The 23,017-nt window shown below is 54.0% G+C and overlaps 2 protein-coding genes across 2 annotated transcripts in view; one reads left to right on the top strand and one right to left on the bottom strand.

Moving 5' to 3' along the window:
* The window catches only part of LOC144611370 (matrix metalloproteinase-25-like), a 53,712-nt gene extending 52,958 nt beyond the window's left edge, over positions 1 to 754 (top strand). Inside the window, exon 12 of the mRNA XM_078430442.1 lies at positions 709 to 754. Coding sequence (XP_078286568.1) covers positions 709 to 754 — 46 coding nt within the window. The remainder of the gene's footprint in view (positions 1 to 708) is intronic.
* A 3,074-nt stretch (positions 755 to 3,828) lies between these two features.
* LOC144611426 (peroxisomal membrane protein PMP34-like) overlaps positions 3,829 to 23,017 on the bottom strand; it is a 36,485-nt gene continuing 17,296 nt past the window's right edge. Inside the window, 7 exon segments of the mRNA XM_078430503.1 lie at positions 3,829 to 4,372; positions 7,712 to 7,794; positions 12,581 to 12,676; positions 14,223 to 14,339; positions 14,341 to 14,369; positions 19,249 to 19,365; positions 19,989 to 20,140. Coding sequence (XP_078286629.1) covers positions 4,225 to 4,372; positions 7,712 to 7,794; positions 12,581 to 12,676; positions 14,223 to 14,339; positions 14,341 to 14,369; positions 19,249 to 19,365; positions 19,989 to 20,140 — 742 coding nt within the window. The 3' untranslated portion in view covers positions 3,829 to 4,224.

Below are 23,017 nucleotides of genomic sequence, written 5' to 3'. Positions count from 1 at the left end.
CCTTGCTCTCTCCCCCCCTCTCTTCACTGCCTGTTCTCCAGACCACCCCCCCCCCCCTCCCCTGGATCTGGAGGGGCAAGGCATGGGACAACCAAGGTGTGTACCTTCAAGGTCGGCAGGTGAAGGCGTGAGTGAGGGGATTGGCGGAGAAGGGGAGCGGCCTTGTCGAGGGAGGTGCCTTGTGAGAAACGTGCGAGAGTCTCTTTGGCTCGGAGTGCCTTGTGAGAAACGTGCGAGAGTCTCTTTGGCTCGGAGTGCCTTGTGAGAAACGTGCGAGAGTCTCTTTGGCTCGGAGTGCCTTGTGAGAAACGTGCGAGTCGTTGGCTCGAGAGTCTTTGGCGAGGAGGCTGAGGTGTGGAGACTACGCCACAAGTCCGGGAGGGTGAGACGCAGTGAAGAAATGCCAAGCAAGCTGAGACAGTGTGATGTTTGCAGGGTGTGGGAGGTCAGGGACACTGCTGCTGCCTCTGACAGCTACACCTGTGGAGAGAGAGTGTGTCCAGGTTCAGCTCCTGAAGGCCGTGTTGGGGAACTGGAGAGGCAACTGGATGACCTCCGGTTCATCCGAGAAACTGAGTCGTTCCTGGACAAGTCCTACAGTGAGATCGTTACACCGAAGGTACTGGAAGAGAGAAGGTGGGTGGTGGTGAGGAAGGGAAGGAAACTTGGGGTGAAAGGGACCCCAGGTGTTGTACCCCTTGAGAACAGGTTCACCCATTTGGAAGCTGTCGAGACAAAAGACATTGCCACCTGAGCGGCAGAAAGGTCTGCAAAGCAAAACATGCTGTTGAGCCAAAACTGGAATTTAGAAGGATGAGAGGAGATCTTATCGAAACGTATAAGATTATTAAGGGGTTGGACACGTTAGAGGCAGGAAACATGTTCCCAATGTTGGGGGAGTCCAGAACAAGGGGCCACAGTTTAAGAATAAGGGGTAGGCCATTTAGAACGGAGATGAGGAAAAACTTTTTCAGTCAGAGAGTTGTGAATCTGTGGAATTCTCTGCCTCAGAAGGCAGTGGAGGCCAATTCTCTGAATGCATTCAAGAGAGAGCTAGATAGAGCTCTTAAGGATAGCGGAGTCAGGGGGTATGGGGAGAAGGCAGGAACGGGGTACTGATTGAGAATGATCAGCCATGATCACATTGAATGGCGGTGCTGGCTCGAAGGGCCGAATGGCCTCCTCCTGCACCTATTGTCTATTGTCTATAAAGAGGCCAACGTCAGGCAGAGCCCTGGTAGTAGGGGACTCCATTGTGAGAGGTACGGACAGGGGTTTCTGCGGCAACAGGCGGGATTGGAGGATGGTGTGGTGCCTCCCTGGTGCCAGGACCCAGGATGTCACGGACAGAGTGCAGGAAATCCTCAAGGGCGAAGGTGAACAGCCGGAAGTGGTAGTGCATGTCGGAACAAACGACGTAGGAAAGAAGGGGATGGATATTCTGCAGCGTGACTTTGGAGTGCTTGGAAGAAGTCTGAAAGGCAGGACCTCCAGGGCGGTTATCTCCGGTTTGCTTCCAGTTTCTCGTGCTGGTGAGAGCAGGAACAGGGAGATACAGGACCTGGATGTGTGGCTGAGGAGCTGGTGCAGTGGGCAGGGATTTAGATTCTTAGAATCTTAGACCACTGGGATCTGTTTTGGGGTTAAGGGTGGATTATACAAAAGGGACGGATTGCAGCTTAACAGGCGGGGGACCAATGTTCTTGCTATTGAGGGGGTGCAGCGTAGGTTTACTAGGTTAATTCCCGGAATGGCGGGACTGTCATATGTTGAAAGACTGGAGCAACTAGGCTTGTATACACTGGAATTTAGAAGTATGAGAGGAGATCTTATCGAAACGTATAAGATTATTAAGGGGTTGGGCACGTTAGAGGCAGGAAACATGTTCCCAATGTTGGGGGAGTCCAGAACAAGGGGCCACAGTTTAAGAATAAGGGGTAGGCCATTTAGAACGGAGATGAGGAAAAACTTTTTCAGTCAGAGAGTTGTGAATCTGTGGAATTCTCTGCCTCAGAAGGCAGTGGAGGCCAATTCTCTGAATGCATTCAAGAGAGAGCTGGATAGAGCTCTTAAGGATAGTGGAGTCAGGGGGTATGGGGAGAAGGCAGGAACGGGGTACTGATTGAGAATGATCAGCCATGATCACATTGAATGGCGGTGCTGGCTCGAAGGGCCGAATGGCCTCCTCCTGCACCTATTGTCTATTGACATGTTTGGCACTGCTACACGGGTGGGTTTAAACTAAATAGGGGCGGGGGGGGGGGGTCAAATGGGATAGTCAAGGATGGAGTTAAAGGGAAAGAGAGTGTAGGAAAAGTTAAGAAAGATCTCCGAATTAACGGGACAGAAAGCTCACGAAGGTATAGGAGAGAATGGCCAAGTGTAATAGGAATCGATGTGGAAGCTGAGACAAGCAAAGGATTAAAAGTATTGTATATGAATGCGCAAAGTATAAGAAGTAAAGTAGATGAGCTTGAGGCTCAGTTAGAGGTTGGTAGATATGATATTGTGGGGATTACAGAGACGTGGCTGCAGGAGGACATGCAGGTGGGCAGAGGAGGTGGGGTAGCTCTGCTGGTGAGGGATGAAATTCAGTCCCTTGCGAAGGGCGACATAGGGACTGACGAGGTAGAGTCATTGTGGATTGAGTTGAGGAATTGTAAAGGCAGGAAGACACTAATTGGTGTTATCTACAGACCCCCAAATAGTAGCCCGGATGTAGGGTGCAAGTTGCAGCAGGAGTTAAAACTGGCATGTAAGAAAGGGAATGCCACTGTGGTGATGGGGGATTTCAATATGCAGGTAGACTGGGAAAATCAGGTTGGTTCTGGACCCCAAGAAAGAGAGTTTGTAGAGTGCCTCCGAGATGGATTCTTAGAGCAGCTTGTAATGGAGCCTACCAGAGAAAAGGCAATTCTGGATTTAGTGTTGTCCAATGAACCAGATTTGATAAGAGAACTCGAGGTAAAGGAGGTAGAGATCATAATATGATTAGTTTTAATCTGCAATTTGAGGAGAAGGTTAAATCAGAAATGTTAGTGTTGCAGTTGAACAAAGGGGACTATGAAGGCATGAGGGAGGAGCTGGCCAAGGTAGACTGGAAAGGGATCCTAGCAGGAATGACGGTGAAACAGCAATGGCAGGAATTTCTGGGCATAATCCGGAAGACGCAGGATCATTTCATTCCAAAGAGGAAGAAAGATTCTGAGGGGAGTAGGAGGCACCCGTGGCTGACATGGGAAGTTAGGGATGGAATAAAACTAAAAGAAAAGATGTATAACACAGCAAAGAGTACCGGGAAGCCAGAGGATTGGGAAACTGTCAAAGGACAACAGAAGGTAACAAAACGGGCAATACGGGCTGAAAAGATGAAGTACGAGGGGAAGGTGGCCAAGAATATAATGAAGGACAGTAATAGCTTCTTAAAGGTATGTTAAGAGAAAAAGATTAGTAAAGACAATTGATTGTGGATGATCAGCCATGATCACAATGAATGGCGGTGCTGGCTCGAAGGGCCGAATGGCCTCCTCCTGCACCTATTTTCTATGTTTCTATGTGTAGGAAGGAACTGCAGATGCTGGTTTACGCTGAAGCTGGCTACAAAGTGCTGGAGTAACTCAGCAGGATAGGTGGCGTGCCTGGAGAGAAGGAATGGGTGAGGTATCGGGTCGAGACAGTTCGGGTCAGTCTGAAGTAGGGTCTCGACCCGAAACGTCACCCATTCACAGAAACATGGAAAATAGATGCAGGAGGAGGCCAGTCGGCCCTTCGAGCCGGCACCGCCATTCATTGTGATCATGGCTGATCATCCACAATCAGTAACCCGTGCCTGCCTTCTCCCCATATCCCTTGATTCCACTAGCCCCTAGAGCTCTATCTAACTCTCTCTTAAATCCATCCAGTGATTTGGCCTCCACTGCCCTCTGTGGCAGAGAATTCCACAAATTCACAACTCTCTGGGTGAAAAGGTTTTTTCTCACCTCATTTTTAAATGGCCTCCCCTTTATTCTTAGACTGTGTGGCCCCTGATTCTGGACTCCCCCAACATTGGGAACATTTTTCCTGCATCTAGCTTGTCCAGTCCTTTTATAATTTTATATGTTTCTATAAGATCCCCTCTCATCCTTCTAAACTCCAGTGTATACAAGTTTCCTTCCCTGCGGAGATGCTGCCTGTCCCGCTGAGTTATGCCGGAATTTAGCGTCTGCTATCCATGGTAACCCCTCACTTGCTGGCGTGAGGGGTGGCTCCCATGATGTGGAAGATGAAGGCGGCGGTCTTCTCGTAGATGAGGAACATGAGGGCGGAGGTGAGGACGGTCTGTAGCAGCTTGGCCTCCAGCCCCTTGTACAGGCCCACGAACCCCAGGCGCCTGGGAAGCCAAGCAGAGGAGAACACGATGAATACGAGGGAACAAGTACATCAGGAAATACACGCACACGCGTACACAAGCTCATGAGAATGATAAGAGCACAAATAGGCCGGTTACACGCACACGCGTACACAAGCGCATGAGAATGATAGGAGCACAATTAGGCCGTTTATTAGGCGGAATATTACATTATTATATACAGAACCTTACATTATACATTATACAGAATATTAGGCGGAATTAGAATTAGGCGGGTTATTAGGGGAATTAGGTGGGTTATTAGGGGAATTAGGTGGGTTATTAGGGGAATTAGGCGGGTTATTAGGGGAATTAGGCGGGTTATTAGGGGAATTAGGTGGGTTATTAGGGGAATTAGGCGGGTTATTAGGGGAATTAGGCGAGTTATTAGGGGAATTAGGTGGGTTATTAGGGGAATTAGGTGGGTTATTAGGGGAATTAGGCAGGTTATTAGGGGAATTAGGCGGGTTATTAGGGGAATTAGGTGGGTTATTAGGGGAATTAGGCGGGTTATTAGGGGAATTAGGCAGGTTATTAGGGGGGTTATTAGAATTAGGCGGGTTATTAGGGGAAGTAGGGGGGTTATTAGGGGAATTAGGCGGGTTATTAGGGGAATTAGGCGGGTTATTAGGGGAATTAGGTGGGTTATTAGGGGAATTAGGTGGGTTATTAGAGGAATTAGGTGGGTTATTAGGGGAATTAGGCGGGTTATTAGGGGAATTAGGCGGGTTATTAGGGGAATTAGGTGGGTTATTAGGGGAATTAGGCGGGTTATTAGGGGAATTAGGCGGGTTATTAGGGGAATTAGGCGGGTTATTAGGGGAATTAGGTGGGTTATTAGGGGGGTTATTAGAATTAGGCGGGTTATTAGGGGAAGTAGGTGGGTTATTAGGGGAATTAGGCAGGTTATTAGGGGGGTTATTAGAATTAGGCGGGTTATTAGGGGAAGTAGGTGGGTTATTAGGGGAATTAGGCGGGTTATTAGGGGAATTAGGTGGGTTATTAGGGGAATTAGGTGGGTTATTAGAGGAATTAGGTGGGTTATTAGGGGAATTAGGTGGGTTATTAGGGGAATTAGACTGGTTATTAGGCGGGTTATTAGAGGAATTAGGCGGGTTATTAGAGGAATTAGGCGGGTTATTAGAGGAATTAGGTGGGTTATTAGGGGAATTAGGCGGGTTATTAGGGGAATTAGGCGGGTTATTAGGGGAATTAGGCTGGTTATTAGGCGGGTTATTAGAGGAATTAGGTGGGTTATTAGAGGAATTAGGTGGGTTATTAGGGGAATTAGGTGGGTTATTAGGTGGGTTATTAGAGGAATTAGGTGGGTTATTAGAATTAGGCGGGTTATTAGGCGGGTTACACGCACACGCTTACACAAGCGCATGAGAATGATAGGAGCAGAATTAGGCGGGTTATCTCGGCAAATCATACCACATACCCATACGTCAGGGGGTGCCAAAGGAGAAAGTAAACAAGGTGCAGAGTTGTGTTACAGCGGTCACGGTGGTGCAGCGGTAGAGTTGCCGCCTCACAGCGCAGGAGACTCAGGTTCCATCCCGACTACGGGCGCTGTCTGTACGGAGTTTGTACGTTCTCCCCGTGACCTGCGTGGGTTTTCTCCGAGATCTTCGGTTTCCTCCCACACTCCAAAGACGTACAGGTTTGTAGGTTAATTGGCTTGGTAAATGTAAATATTGTCCCTAGTGTGTGTAGGATAGTGTTAGTGTGCGGGGATCGGGGAGTGATCCTACAAATGTGCAAGTTTGTAGGGGAGTAAGGTGGGAACCAAGCCCGTTCTACCACAATGACCCAACGTCACCCAAGATAGAGGCACAAAATGCTGGAGTAACTCAGCGGGTCAGGCGGCATCTCTGGAGAGAAGGAATGGGCGACGTTTCCGGTCAAGACCCTTCTTCAGACCCCCCACTTCACCCAACAGTAAACCCTCGTTAAATCAGACCTATACAGGGGAGATGGGGGGGAGGGGAGTAAGGGGGGAGGGAGGGTGAGGGGAGTAAGGGGGGAGGGAGGGGGAGGGGACTAAGGGGGAGACGGCGGGGGGGGGGTCCATGAGTCAGGGATTATCATTGTATAAGTGGCAACAAACAGCTTCAGTTGCTGTTTAGTTCTTTGAGTTTAGTTTAGTGGTACAGTTCGGAAACAGGCCCTTCGGCCCACCGAGTCCATGCCGACCAGCGATCCCCGCACACTAACACTATCCTACACACACCAGGGACAATCTACATTTTTTTTACTTAAGCCAATTAACCGCCCAATCTTCTTTAAACTCTGCCCCATCTCACCATTACTCCATGGCCTCTGGTCATTGACGTTTCTAGTGTGATGCCAGGAATACCAGCTCAAGGAGAGGGGGGGGGGGAGGGGGAGATGGAGGGGGGTAAGGGGGGGGGAGGGGGAGACGGGGGGAGGGGAGTAAGGGGGGAGGGAGGGTGAGGGGAGTAAGGGGGGGAGGGGACTAAGGAGGAGACGGCGGGGAGTAAGGGGGAGGGAGGGGGAGTAAGAGGGTTGGAGGGGAGTAAGGGGGAGGGGAGTAAGGGGGGAGGGGGAGTAAAGGGGAGGAAGGAGGGGGAGGGGAGTAAGGAGGGAGGGAGGGGGAGTAAGGGGGAGGGAGGGGGAGTAAGGGGGAGGGAGGGGAGTAAGGGTGGAGGGAGGGGGAGTAAAGAGGGGAGGGAGGGGGAGTAAGGGGGGAGGGAGGGGGAGTAAGGGGGGGAGGGAGGGGGAGTAAGGGGGGAGGGAGGGGGACTAAAGGGGGAGTAAGGGGGGAGGGAGGGGGAGTAAGGGGGAGGGAGGGGGAGTAAGGGGGGAGGGAGGGGGAAGGGAGGGGGACTAAAGGGGGAGGGAGGGGGAGTAAGGGGGGAGGGAGGGGGAGTAAAGAGGGGAGGGAGGGGGAGTAAGGGGGGAGGGAGGGGGAGTAAGGGGGGAGGGAGGGGGAGTAAAGAGGGGAGGGAGGGGGAGTAAGGGGGGAGGGAGGGGGAGTAAAGAGGGGAGGGAGGGGGAGTAAGGGGGGAGGGAGGGGGAGTAAGGGGGGGAGGGAGGGGGAGTAAAGAGGGGAGGGAGGGAGAGTAAGGGGGGAGGGAGGGGGAGTAAAGAGGGGAGGGAGGGGGAGTAAGGGGGGAGGGAGGGGGAGTAAAGAGGGGAGGGAGGGGGAGTAAGGGGGGAGGGAGGGGGAGTAAGGGGGGGAGGGAGGGGGAGTAAGGGGGGAGGGAGGGGGAGTAAGGGGGGGAGGGAGGGGGAGTAAGGGGGGGAGGGGAGTAAGGGGGGAGGGACAGGGAAATAAGTAAGGGGGGATGTACTCACTGCACCCTCTGATTCAGGAGGTAGACGACACTTTGCAGACTCCCCCAGAGGCCCCTCCCCGCGTCCTTCCTGCGCTGGCCGAACTGGGGAGAGAAATCAGTCGGCGTTAGGCCGAGGGGCCGGCGTGGCACGGCACACTGCCCCCTGCCCTCTCCCCGCGCACACCAGCTCCCCAGCCCACCATGGCATCTCCCCGTGCCCACCCCAGTGCTCCCACCTCCCCACTCCCTGTCCGCCAGGGTCCCCAGTGCAATGCAACACAACATAGAGGGCTCGCCAGGGTGGTACTGGAGGGAATGCCCACTGTCCACGGGCACTGGGTGGTACTGGAGGGAATGCCCACTGTCTACGGGCACTCTGGGTGGTACTGGAGGGAATGCCCACTGTCCACGGGCACTGGGTGGTACTAGAGGGAATGCCCACTGTCTACGGGCACTCTGGGTGGTACTAGAGGGAATGCCCACTGTCTACGGGCACTCTGGGTGGTACTGGAGGGAATGCCCACTGTCTACGGGCACTCTGGGTGGTACTGGAGGGAATGCCCACTGTCTATGGGCACTGGGTGGTACTAGAGGGAATGCCCACTGTCCACGGGCACTCTGGGTGGTACTGGAGGGAATGCCCACTGTCTATGGGCACTGGGTGGTACTAGAGGGAATGCCCACTGTCCACAGGCACTGGGTGGTACTAGAGGGAATGCCCACTGTCCACGGGCACTGGGTGGTACTAGAGGGAATGCCCACTGTCCACGGGCACTCTGGGTGATACTGGAGGGAATGCCCACTGTCCACGGGCACTCTGGGTGATACTGGAGGGAATGCCCACTGTCCACGGGCACTCTGGGTGATACTGGAGGGAATGCCCACTGTCCACGGGCACTCTGGGTGGTACTGGAGGGAATGCCCACTGTCCACGGGCACTCTGGGTGGTACTGGAGGGATTGCCCACTGTCCAGGACACTCTGGGTGGTACTAGAGGGAATGCCCACTGTCCAGGGGCACGCTGGGGGTGTGATGTATCCGTGACCAGGATTGTGACATACTTATCTCATATTCCGTTTTTAAGAATCTTTCTTTGACTTTGAATTATGGTGGCGGGCTTGTTCGTATTCTTTTGCGTTGTACAATAATTTTTCATTACAATAATGAATTGATTACATTTATTTTTGGAAAAAACATGGGAGCCATGGGAAACGCATGTGGTTTACACGTTCACGGTAGAGTTGCCGCCTCACAGCGCCGGAAACCCGGGTTCCATCCCGACTACTGGTGCCGTCTGTACGGAGTTTGTACGTTCTCCCCGTGACCTGCGTGGGTTTTCTCCGGGCGCTCCGGTTTCCTCCCACACTCCAAAGACGTACAGGTTTGTAGGTTTGATAAAGTTGTAAATCACCCCTAGTGTGTCGGCAGTGGGATAACGTAGAACTAGTGGAGAAAAGGAATGGGTGACGTTTCGGGTCGAAACCCTTCACCAGACTGTGGGTCTTGACCCGAAACGTCACCCATTCCTTCTCTCCAGAGATGCTGCCTGACCTGCTGAGTTACTCCAGCACTTTGTGTCTACCTTCAGTGTAAACCAGCATCTGCAGCTCCTTCTAATACCTATTGATCGATGGGCGGCATGGACTCGATGGGCCGAAGGGCATGTGTCCTCACTGTGTCTTTCAATTCAACTCAACACAGACAGAAGGCATCAGGAACAAAGGGATTGCCGGCTGGTGAGTGTTCTCGGATGGTGGTCAATGTGGCTGGGATATAACTCCTCTAGTTTAGTTTAGTTTAGTTTAGAGATACAGCACGCAAACAGGCCCTTCGGCCCACTGAGTCCGTGCCGACCAGCGATCCCCGCACACTATCACTATCCTACACACACTAGGGACAACTTACATACATTTACACCAAGCCAGTTCACCTACAAACCTGTACGTCTTTGGAGCGTGGGAGGTAACTGAAGATCTCGGAGAAAACCCACGCAGGTCACGGGGAGAACGTACAAACTCCGTACAGACGGCACTGGATGGAACCTGGGTCTCCGGCGCTGTGAGGCAGCAACTCTACCGCTGCGCCACTAATCTGAGCCCGCTACTGATTTAAAAGGCAATTGGTCTTCACCAACCCCATGCCCTGCGATCACCCACACACCCCCAGAGAGGGCAGGCAAGGTCTCGCGTTGGCAGCAGGTACCATCAATGCAGTGCTGCATTAAATACTGCATCCCCTCCTCCTGCTCAGTGTTGAGTTTAGTTTAGATACACAGCATGAAACAGGCCCTTCGGCCCACCCAGTCCTCGCCGACCATCAATCGCCCGTTCACACTCGGTCTGCGTTATCCCACTGTCTCATCCACTCCCTGCACACTAGGGGCAACTTACAGAAGGGACGATTAACCGGCAAACCCGCACGTCTTTGGGATGTGGGGGGGAAACCGGAGCACCCGGAGGAAACCCACACTGTCACAAAGGAGAACGTGCAAACTTCACACACAGAGAGCACCGGAGGTCAGGATCGAACCGGGGTCTCTGGTGCAGTGAGTTGGAAACTAGGACTGACAACCCGCGGGTGATGGTAAAGGCGGTCACGGTGGCGCAGCGGTAGAGTCGCTGCCTGGCAGCACTTGCAGCGCCAGAGACCCCGGTTCGATCCTGACTACGGGTGCTGTCCGTGCGGAGTTTGTACGTTCTCCCCGTGACCTGCGTGGGTTTTCTCCGGGTGCTCCGGTTTCCTCCCACACTCCAAAGACGTACAGGTTTGTAGGTTAATTGGCTTGGTGTGTGTGTGTGAATTGTCCCTGGTGTGTGTAGGATAGTGTCAGTGTGCGGGGATCGCTGGTCGGTGCGGACTCGGTGGGCCGAAGGGCCTGTTTCCGCGCCGTATCTCTAAACTAAAACTAAAGACCAGATGTTCCAACACTGGAAACCGCTGAGCCGAGAGGGTTGGAGTTTTGGGAAACCTGCACTTAGTGGAAGTGGGCAATGCTTTTTAAGTTTAAAAAAGAAATTTCAATTATAAAAATAACATTTACAAACCAAAACAGTGATAACACACCCGCCACCATAACACACAACCACCAAGTCGTCCAATCACTACATTTTCAAATAACTATAATGACCAACCTTGTCCAGGGTATTTATTTCACAAAATGCTGGAGTAACTCAGCGGGTCAGGCAGCATCTCAGGAGAGAAGGAATGGGTGACGTTTCGGGTCCAGACCCTTCTGAAGGGTCACCCATTCCTTCTCTCCTAGATGCTGCCTGACCTGCTGAGTTACTCTGGCGTTTTGTCATACCTTCGATTTGTACCAGCATCTGCAGTTATTTTCCTACAATAACACACAGATACATCTTGGAATCATCTTTGATCAAACCCTCTCCTTCGACAAACACATCAAACACATCACAAAGACAGCCTTCTTCCACCTCAAAAACATTGCCCGTCTCCGTCCATCCCTCTCCTCCACAGCTGCAGAAACCCTCATCCACGCCTTCATCACCTCCCGTCTGGACTACTGCAACAGCCTCCTCTATGGCGCACCCTCAAAAATCATCAGTAAACTTCAATACATTCAAAACTCCGCTGCCCGTCTACTCACACACACCTCGATCCGTGACCATATCACCCCCGTCCTTTATAAACTCCACTGGCTCCCCATCCCCCAGAGAATCCAGTACAAAATCCTCCTCATAACCTACAAAGCCCTCCATAACCTGGCCCCATCCTACCTGACCGACCTCCTCCACAGGCACACTCCCACCTGCACCCTCCGCTCTGCCGCTGCCAATCTCCTATCCCCCCACATCCGGACTAAACTCAGATCCTGGGGGGACAGGGCTTTCTCCATCGCTGCTCCCACCCTATGGAACTCACTACCCCAAACCGTTAGAGACTCCCCCACACTCACCACATTCAAAACATCGCTGAAGTCTCACCTGTTCAGTACTGCCTTCAACCACTGAAGGTCACCTCACCTACTGTCTCCTTTCTCTGTTCATTTATTTATTTACTTATTTATCTATTTATTAAATTCCCTATGTTCTCAAAATCTCTGTAAAGCGTCTTTGAGTATATGAAAAGCGCTATATAAATAAAATGTATTATTATTATTATTATTATCTATAATAATCTAAAATACTTTTCACTTAATGACCCTAATTCCAGGTAACCATTACTGGTGCAAAACCCAAGCCTGCAGTACAATCAAAGTCACAATCCATAGAAGATTGTACGTTTGGTGTTGTGCAGTGTACAAGAGCCCGATGGTTGCTGAGAAAAAGCTGTTCTTGAACCTGGTATAAGAAAATAACTGCAGATGCTGGTACAAATCGAAGGTATTTATTCACAAAATGCCGGAGTAACTCAGCAGGTCAGGCAGCATCTCTGGAGAGAATGAATGGGTGACGTTTCGGGTCGAGACCCTTCATCATCCTTGTCCAGGGTGCATCCCGCCCCCCGCGGTGCCCAGCGGTCCCGGAAACCCCCCAGGGTGCCCGTGGGCAGCGCCGCGGTCCCTCTCCAACACCACCCGGGCGCGGACGGACGTAACCCCGGAAAAGGGGCTCGGGCAGAGCCCTCTTCTGCCTGGCGCCGTGACTCACGGATGGCCAGCTTGGCCAGGCCCAGGAGCAACCCAACCAGGACATCCTCGGCCCCACCCTCTCCCCTACCCACGCACAGGGGGTCCACAGATGAGGACGGTGGGTGTGAAGTGCAGCCGGAAGGCAAGGAGCAGCCCCTTTAGATACTGGAGCAGGGGCACTGCGGCTGCAACCAGAGTCCGAGGCTCAGTGGGGCTGGGGTGTGGAGTAGGCCCCAGGATGTGGCCCCGGGCCCTCCAGTCACACTGCCGCCAGATTCACCGCCCGCGCCGACTTACCCGCAGCAGGGACTGCACCGTCTGCAGGGGGTATGTCACCGTGGTGGCAACGGCCTTGGCAACGGCTCCAATGACAAAAACCTCAAGCGAGAACAGCTGAAATGACAGGAAGAGAACCCAGCTGAAACACAGGCCCCATCCCTGGCCAGAACCGGTTTCTGTGCCAAACACAAACCCCTGGGCCTCCCTCTCCCTCCTCCAGGCCCCTAAGCCTGACCTCCGAGGCCCTCCCTCCCATCTGGGCCAAATACCTCAGCTCCTGGCCTCTTCCCTCGAATCTGGGCCAAAAGCCTCACTCCCAGCCATCTCTCCATCTCCTCTGGCCCAAACCGTCACCTCTAGGCCTCACTGCCTCCTTCCGGGCCTCAGGCCTCACACCGCCACCCAGGCCGGAGCCCCGGTTACTTGAGCTCTGGTCTCGAGGTGCGGCCTCAGAAATTTGGATGTAAATGTAGATGGGCTAGTGAGTAAGTTTGCTGCTAACTGGGGTTGCCAACTGTCCCGTATTTTGGGCTAAATTGGTTTGTCCCATACGGGACCGCCCTTGTCCCATATTAGGCCCGCGGGCTGCTGTAGGGCCGGACAGTGTAGGCCCGGGGGCTGCTGTAGGCCCAGACACTGTAGGCCCAGACACTGTAGGCCCGGACAGTGTAGGCCCGGACACTGTAGGCCCAGGGGCCGCTGTAGGCTGGGACAATGTAGGCTAACGGAGTGTGTTCGGGGAGGGGAGCCGAGTGTGTTCGCCTATCGGAGGTTACGTAGCAACCCGCCTCCAGGCCCGGACGGCCGCCATTAGTGGAGCGGGAGCACGTGGCCGCTGGCTGGGTGAGGTCACATGGGGCACGGGGCGGTGACGTCACCCGTTGTCCCTTATTTGGGAGTGAGGAAGTTGGCGACCCCTAGTGCTAACACTAACGTTGGTGGAGTTGCAGGCAGTGAGGACGGATGTCAGGAGATGCAGCGGGATATTGACCAGCTGCAGAAACGGGAGGAGAAATGGCGGTTTACCCCGAGCAAGGGCAAGGTGCTGCACTTTGGGACGTTGAATGAGGGGAGTAGACAGTTCCTGGCGAGATCCTTCAACCATTGATGTCCCCTCCACCCCCTTCCCCTCCCTCCAACCCCATCTCCCTCCACCCCCTGGCTCTCACCCCCACCTTGCCCCCCTGTACATCTGTCTACTTCCTCATCCTGCCGTCCGCCAGGGTGGGTATTCCCATGGCCCCCCCTCCCTCCCTCCCTCCACACCCCTCCCTCCAACCCCTTTCTCCACCCACCCTCTCCCTCCACACCCCTCTCCCTCCATCCCCCCATCCCTCCCTCCACACCCCTTCCCTCCCTCCACACCCCTCCCCTCCCCCCACCCCACCCCTCCACTCTCCCCTCCCCCCCACCCCTCCCCTACCTCCAAACCCCCCCTCCACCCCTCCCCCCCCCCGTCCCATGGCCCTTCTTCCGCTTACCTTGGCTTGCCCACCTCCTCCTGCCCCCTCCCCCCACCCCTCTGCCCCCCCAGCTCAGCCTGCCCACCCCCCCCCCCCACATTTCTATGTACACTCAGCCCCCACCACCTTGCTCCCCCAACCATTTCCCACCCCCCCCCTCCCACTCTGACCCCCCCACCCCTCCCACTCGCCCATACCTGCGTGCGCCCCTTCATCAGGTGGCGTTTGAGGCCCTCGTAGATCATGAACTGGATGGCGGGGTTGAAGACCAGGAGCAGTGATGGCAGAGTGCTGCTCCACAACGCCGGTACCCCCCTCCTCCCGCACAATGCGGCCCACCGCGTCTGCAATACAGCCAGGGGCTCCAGTCAGCACGGGCAGGTGGTCCCATGTCACAGGCCGGGGGGGGGTCAGGGCTCAGGCCGGGAGGGGGGGGGGGGGCTCACAGTAGGGGGTCAAGGGTTTGGAGCAAAGATACTAGAGCAGAGCAAGATAGACCATTCGACCCTAAAAACCGTGGTGCGTCACGGCGCCATTTTAGTTGGCAGAAACTTGCAGAGACATTAAAAAATTTAGAAGGATGAGAGGGGATCTTATCAAAACGTATAAGATTATTAAGGGGTTGGACACATTAGAGGCAGGAAACATGTTCCCAATGTTGGGGGAGTCCAGAACCAGGGGCCACAGTTTAAGAATAAGGGGTAGGCCATTTAGAACTGAGATGAGGAAAAACATTTTCAGTCAGAGAGTTGTGAATCTGTGGAATTCTCTGCCTCAGAAGGCAGAGGAGGCCAATTCTCTGAATGCATTCAAGAGAGAGCTAGATAGAGCTTTTAAGGATAGCGGAGTCAGGGGGTATGGGGAGAAGGCAGGAACGGGGTACTGATTGAGAATGATCAGCCATGATCACATTGAATGGCGGTGCTGGCTCGAAGGGCCGAATGGCCTCCTCCTGCACCTATTGTCTATTGTCAGCTGGGGCAGGAGGTCACGGATTGGGGTCACAGGCCAGGGGGTCAGGGCTCAGGCCGGGGGAGGGGCTCACTGTAGGGGGTCAGTGGTTTGGAGCAAAGATACTAGAGGAGCAAGATAGACCACTCGACCCTAAACACCGTAGTACGTCACGGCGCCATTTTAGTCGGCAGAAACTTGCAGAAACATTTTAAAAGAAAGATAACAAAAATCTGTGAATTGATAGATGAGATATATTCTGCATTTTAATGGTATCATCACACATACTGTTCCCCCAAAACACTGATTACACTGCGAGAGGCGGGTTTTGCTTACTAAAATGGCGGACGTTACGCTCCTTTGCGTACTACACTTCAGTATAGGCGATCTCAACGGAGTGGTCCATCTTGCTCCTCTAGTATCTTTGGTTAGGTGATACAGCGCGGAAACAGGCCCTTCGGCCCACTGGGTCCGTGCCGCCCAGCGATCCCCGCACACATTAACACTATCCTACACCCACTAGGGACAATTTCTTTTACATTTACCAAGCCGATTAACCTACAAACAAACTGGGATGGGGGGGGGGGGGGGTGGGGGAGGTAGGGGGGTGGAGTGGACATTAAGGATCTTACCAGGGTCAGGGGGTCTCGGATCAGGGGGTCAGGACGCAGGTCGGGAGTCCGGACATCTGATGTCACGGTCAGGGGTCTCAGGCCAAGGGGGTCAGGCCAGTCACCTGTCACATGCGGGGGGAGGGGGGGTCAGGGGGGTCACGGGTCATGTGGTCACAGGCTGTGGTGACTAGGGTTGCCAACTCTCCCGTATTAGCCGGGACATCCCGTATTTTGGGCTGCATTAGTTTGTCCACTACAGGACCGCCCTTGTCCCGTATTAGTACGGTTGCCAACTTCCTCACTCCCCAAATAAGGGACAAAGGGTGACGTCACCGCCCCGCGCCCCACGCGACCTCACCCAGCCAGCGGCCACGTGCTCCCGCTCCACCAATGGCGGCCGCTGGCTGGGTGAGGTCGCGTGGGGCGGCGACGTCCCCTTTTATATCATATATATACAGCCGGAACAGGCCTTTTCGGCCCTCCAAGTTCGTGCCGCCCAGTGATCCCCGTACATTAACACTATCCTACACACACTATGGACAATTTTTACATTTGCCCAGCCAATTAACCTACATACCTGTACGTCTTTGGAGTGTGGGAGGAAACCGAAGATCTCGGAGAAAACCCACGCAGGTCACGGGGAGAACGTACAAACTCCTTACAGTGCAGCACCCGTAGTCAGGATCGAACCTGAGTCTCCGGCGCTGCATTCGCTGTAAAGCAGCAACTCTACCGCTGCGCTACCGTGCCGCCCTTTTGTCCCGTATTTGGGGAGCGAGGGAGTTGACCACTCTATGTGGGTGGGTCAGGGGCAGCCCTGACCACCGGCTGGGCCAACACAACAATGGCGGACGCGCGGTGGGATCGTCACATCCCGGGGGCCGGCGCGGCCTTTGTCCGAGGCATCAACCGTAAACACGGCACTACCGTGGGAGGGCAGGTAGAACTGAACTCGCAACCTCACCTCTGTTGATCACAGCCCTGCAGAAATGGGCGGAGAGGCGGCAGATGGAGTCGAATAGAAATATCAGGCGCAGTTCATCCAATCTGCGATTGGCCTCGCGCGGACAGTGGAGGACGCCCAGGACAGAAAGGTCAGGGGGTAGACACAAAATGCTGGAGTAACTCAGCGGGACAGGCAGCATCTCTGGAGAGAGAAGGAATGGGTGACGTTTCGGGTCGAGACCCTTCCTCAGAAAGGTCAGTGCAGGAACGGGAAGGGGAATTAAAATGTGGGAATTTGAAGAGGGGTCTCGACCCGAAACGTCACCCGTTCCTTCTCTCTCCAGAGATGCTGCCTGTCCTGCTGAGTTACTCCAGCATTTTGTGCTTGTCTTCGGGTTTAAACCAGCATCTGCAGTTCCTTCCTACACAGGGGGAATTAAAGTGTTTGGCAATCGGGAGATCACGTAGCCCCAAGATAGACACAAAGTGCTGGAGTAACTCAGCGGGTCAGGCAGGATCTAGGCTCCATGAACAGGGTTGAACGGTGGCTGTTCACTGCCCCCACCTGGTGGCAACAGGCAGCTGCAGCGGTAGAATGGGGTTGCTTCTACCCAAAGGTACTAGAGGAGCAGGATGGACCAACCACTCCGTCTAAATCGCCAGTACTGAAGTCTAAGAAAATAACTGCAGATGCTGGTACAAATCGAAGGTATTTATTCACAAAATGCTGGAGTAACTCAGCAGGCCCGGCAGCATCTCAGGAGAGAAGGAATGGGTGACGTTTCGGGTCGAGACCCTTCTTCAGACTGATGTCAGGGGGGCGGGACAAAGGAAGGATATAGGTGGAGACAGGAAGATAGAGGGAGATCTGGGAAGGAGGAGGGGAAGAGAGGGACAGAGGAACTATCTAAAGTTGGAGAAGTCGATGTTCATACCACTGGGCTGCAAACTGCCCAGGCGAAATATGAGGTGCTGTTCCTCCAATTTGCAGTGGGCCTCACTATGGCACTGGAGGAGGCCCATGACAGAAAGGTCAGACTGGGAGTGGGAGGGGGAGTTGAAGTGCTCAGCCACCGGGAGATCAGGTTGGTTAAGGCGGACCGAGCGAAGGTGTTGAGCGAAGCGATCGCCGAGCCTGCGTTTGGTTTCGCCGATGTAAATAAGTTGACATCTAGAGCAGCGGATACAATAGATGAGGTTGGAGGAGGTGCAGGTGAACCTTTGTCTCACCTGGAAAGACTGTTTGGGTCCTTGGATGGAGTTGAAGGGGGAGGTAAAGGGACAGGTGTTGCATCTCGTGCGGTTGCAGGGGAAAGTGCCCGGGGAGGTGGTGGTTTGGGTAGGAAGGGACGAGTGGACCAGGGAGTTACGGAGGGAACGGTCTCTGCGGAACGCAGAGAGGGGAGGGGATGGGAAGATATGGCCAGTGGTGGGGTCCCGTTGTAGGTGACGGAAATGTTGGCGGATGATTTGTTGGATCCGCTGGCTGGTGGGGTGGAAGGTGAGAACGAGGGGGATTCCGTCCTTGTTGCGAGTGGGGGGAGGGGGAGCAAGGGCGGAGCTGCGGGATGTAGAAGAGACCCTAGTGAGAGAACTAGTGTAGTTCGCAAAGGAGCGTGACGTCCGCCATTTTAGTAAGCAAAACCTGCCTCTCGCAGTGTAATCAGTGTTTTGGGGGAACAGTATGTGTGATGATACCGTTAAAATGTAGAATATATCTCATCTATCAACTCACAGATTGTTGTTATTTTTCTTTTAAAATGTTTCTGCAAGTTTCTGCCGACTAAAATGGCGCCGTGACGCGCTACGGTTTTAGGGTCGAGTGGTCTATCTTGCTCCTCTAGTATCTTTGCTTCTACCCGCTGCACAGCTCTGAGGAGAGGCTCACTCTGGCTACAGATGCCCCCCGCCCTGCCCCGTCTCCACTGCCCTTACCCGCCGCAGAGGGCAGCAGAGGCCGAATCTATGGATATTTTTAAGGCAGAGATAGATTCTTGATTAGTAGTTTTAATTTTAGAGATCCAGCGCGGAAACAGGCCCTTCGGCCCACCGAGTCCGCGCCGACCAGCGATCCCCGCACATTAACACTATCCCACAAACACACACACTAGGGGCAATTTTTAAAAACATTTACAACAGGCCAATTAACCTGCACGTCTTTGGAGGGTGGGAGGAAACCGGAGCACCCGGAGAAAGCCCACGCAGATCACGGGGTGAACGTACAAACTCTGTACAGACAGCGCCCGTAGTCAGAATCGAACCCTGGTCTCTGGCGCTGTGAGGCAGCAACTCTACCGTACACCGACTGCCCAGTGTGGGAGTCAGGGGCAGGAGAACGGGGTTGAGAGGGAAAGATAGATCGGCCACGATTGAAGTCATGAGAGGAATAGATCGGGTAGATGCGCAGAGTCTCTTGTCCAGAGTAGGGAAATCAAGGACCAGAGGACATAGGTTCAAGGTGAAGGGGGTGGGTGTATGGAACAAGCTGCCAGAGGAGGTAGTTGAGGCTGGGACTATCCCATCGTTTAAGAAACAGTTAGACAGGTACATGGATAGGACAGGTTTGGAGGGATATGGACCAAACGCGGGCAGGTGGGACTAGTGTAGCTGGGACATTGTTGGCCGGTGTTTCCACAACATATCACTATAACTCTGAGTAGAGGCAGAGCAGACTTGATGGGCCGAAATCTGCCCCTGGGACTTATGGACTTACCGACGACACCCTTGTAGTTGGTCCGCTGGATGTCATCGTTCTTGAACATGGCGCCCTGCAGCTTGAGTCTGGTGTTGACCACCCACAGCGGAGTAGTGACCAGAACATTCACCACCCCTGCAACACAAGACAAAGCTGTCAGCTCAGCATGCACACACGCACACGCACGCACACGCACGCGCACGCGCACACACACCCGCCCCACCCTACCACACACACACACATGCAAGCACAACCCTACCACACACACACAAGCACACACACGCAAGCACAACCCTACCACACACACACATGCACACACATGCAAGCACAACCCTACCACACACACACACACATGCACACACATGCAAGCACAACCCTACCACACACACACACATGCACACACATGCAAGCACAACCCTACCATGCACACATGCAACACAACCAGTTACAACTGCAAGGGACGCTGGCCAGACCTCATCCACAGTGCCCTGCTCTGCTGTGCTCACACTGATAGTGGAAGGTTTAGCTTTAGGTTTAGCACTAAAACCAACACAAAAAAACAAGACTAGGCCTCAGGCTGCTAGACCTAAGACTAGGCCTAAAGCCAGGGCTAGGGCTAGGCCTGACTAGGCTCAAGCTGGCAGAGGTGAGAGTTGGGGAGAGAAGGGTTGAGGGGATTCACCATGGGGAGGGTTTGTTCTTTGGGCAGGGGAGGGGGTGTGCTGCCACACAGGTACTGAACAGGCCCACCTACGCACCAGAGAGGAAGCCCATGACAAGGTTCTTGCTGTTGGAGGCGGGCTGGCCCCTCGCCCACACCTCCTTCATGGCGTTGAACGTGTAGAAGTAGACGAAGTTGGAGCAGCAGAGACTGGAGATGACCACGGCCCAGCTGCGGTAGACGGCAGACCTGGGACAGGAGAGACGAGAGTCAGTGAGAGAGGGGCAGAGCCCCGGGCATTCACACAACAGTACAGCACGGCGGTGCAGTACATAGGATCGGTAGGGTGGCCAACTTCCTCACTCCCAAAGGGACAAGTGGTGACATCACCGCCCTGCGCCCCACGTCACCTCACCCAGCCAGCGGCCACCTGCTCCCGCTCCACCAATGGCGGCCGCCCGGGCTTCCGGGCCTACACGGTCCTGGCCTACACGGTGCGGGCCTACACTGTCTGGGTCTACTGCGGCCTCCGGGCCTACACGGTGCGGGCCTACAATGTCGGTGCCTACACTGTTTTCGGGCCTACACTGTCTTCGGGCCTACACTGTCCGGGCCTACACGGTCCGGGCCTACACTGTCCGGGCCTACACGGTCCGGGCCTACACTGTCCGGGCCTACACGGTCCGGGCCTACACTGTCCGGGCCTACACTGTCGGTGCCTACACTGTCGGTGCCTACACTGTTTTCGGGCCTACAGTGTCCGGGCCTACACTGTCCGGGCCTACAGTGTCCGGGCCTACACTGTCCGGGCCTACACTGTCCGGGCCTACACTGTCCGGGCCTACACTGTCCGGGCCTACACTGTCCGGGCCTACACTGTCCGGGCCTACACTGTCCGGGCCTACACTGTCCGGGCCTACACTGTCCGGGCCTACACTGTCCGGGCCTACACTGTCCGGGCCTACACTGTCCGGGCCTACACTGTCCGGGCCTACACTGTCCGGGCCTACACTGTCGGTGCCTACACTGTCGGTGCCTACACTGTCGGTGCCTACACTGTCCGGGCCTACACTGTCCGGGCCTACACTGTTTTCGGGCCTACACTGTCCGGGCCTACACTGTCGGTGCCTACACTGTCGGTGCCTACACTGTCGGTGCCTACACTGTCCGGGCCTACACTGTCCGGGCCTACACTATCCAGGCCTACACTGTCCAGGCCTACACTGTCGGTGCCTACACTGTCGGTGCCTACACTGTCCGGGCCTACACTATCCAGGCCTACACTGTCCGGGCCTACACTGTCCGGGCCTACACTATCCAGGCCTACACTGTCGGTGCCTACACTATCCAGGCCTACACTGTCGGTGCCTACACTGTCCGGGCCTACACTATCCAGGCCTACACTGTCCAGGCCTACACTGTCGGTGCCTACACTGTCGGTGCCTACACTGTCCGGGCCTACACTGTCCGGGCCTACACTATCCAGGCCTACACTGTCCGGGCCTACACTATCCAGGCCTACACTGTCGGTGCCTACACTGTCGGTGCCTACACTGTCCGGGCCTACACTATCCAGGCCTACACTGTCCGGGCCTACACTGTCCGGGCCTACACTGTTCGGGCCTACACTATCCAGGCCTACACTGTCCGGGCCTACACTATCCAGGCCTACACTGTCAATAGACAATAGACAATAGGTGCAGGAGGAGGCCATTCAGCCCTTCGAGCCAGCACCGCCATTCAATGCGATCATGGCTGATCACTATCAATCAGTACCCCGTTCCTGCCTTCTCCCCATACCCCCTCACTCCGCTATCCTTAAGAGCTCTATCCAGCTCTCTCTTGAAAGCATCCAACGAACTGGCCTCCACTGCCTTCTGAGGCAGAGAATTCCACACCTTCACCACCCTCTGACTGAAAAAGTTCTTCCTCATCTCCGTTCTAAATGGCCTACCCCTTATTCTCAAACTGTGGCCCCTTGTTCTGGACTCCTCCAACATTGGGAACATGTTATCTGCCTCTAATGTGTCCAATCCCCTAATTATCTTATATGTTTCAATAAGATCCCCCCTCATCCTTCTAAATTCCAGTGTATACAAGCCCAATCGCTCCAGCCTTTCAACATACGACAGTCCCGCCATTCCGGGAATTAATCTAGTGAACCTACGCTGCACGCCCTCAATAGCAAGAATATCCTTCCTCAAATTTGGAGACCAGAACTGCACACAGTACTCCAGGTGCGGTCTCACCAGGGCCCGGTACAACTGTAGAAGGACCTCTTTGCTCCTATACTCAACTCCTCTTGTTACGAAGGCCAACATTCCATTGGCTTTCTTCACTGCCTGCTGTACCTGCATGCTTCCTTTCATTGACTGATGCACTAGGACACCCAGATCTCGTTGAACTCCCCCTCCTCCTAACTTGACACCATTCAGATAATAATCTGCCTTTCTATTCTTACTTACAAAGTGAATAACCTCACACTTATCTACATTAAACTGCATCTGCCATGTATCCGCCCACTCACACAACCTGTCCAGGTCACCCTGCAGCCTTATTGCATCTTCCTCACAATTCACACTACCCCCCAACTTAGTATCATCTGCAAATTTGCTAATGGTACTTTTAATCCCTTCGTCTAAGTCATTAATGTATATCGTAAATAGCTGGGGTCCCAGCACCGAACCTTGCGGTACCCCACTGGTCACTGCCTGCCATTCCGAAAGGGACCCATTTATCCCCACTCTTTGCTTTCTGTCTGTTAACCAATTTTCTATCCATGTCAGTACCCTACCCCCAATACCATGTGCCCTAATTTTGCCCACTAATCTCCTATGTGGGACCTTGTCGAAGGCTTTCTGAAAGTCGAGGTACACCACATCCACTGACTCTCCCTTGTCAATTTTCCTAGTTACATCCTCAAAAAATTCCAGTAGATTTGTCAAGCATGATTTCCCCTTCGTAAATCCATGCTGACTCGGAACGATCCCGTTACTGCTATCCAAATGCTCAGCAATTTCGTCTTTTATAATTGACTCCAGCATTTTCCCCACCACTGATGTCAGACTAACTGGTCTATAATTACCCGTTTTCTCTCTCCCTCCTTTCTTAAAAAGTGGGATAACA

Source organism: Rhinoraja longicauda, chromosome 40, assembly GCF_053455715.1.
Source record: "Rhinoraja longicauda isolate Sanriku21f chromosome 40, sRhiLon1.1, whole genome shotgun sequence".
Taxonomy (NCBI): Eukaryota; Metazoa; Chordata; class Chondrichthyes; order Rajiformes; family Arhynchobatidae; genus Rhinoraja; species Rhinoraja longicauda.
This window is presented reverse-complemented; position numbering and strand designations above follow the sequence as displayed.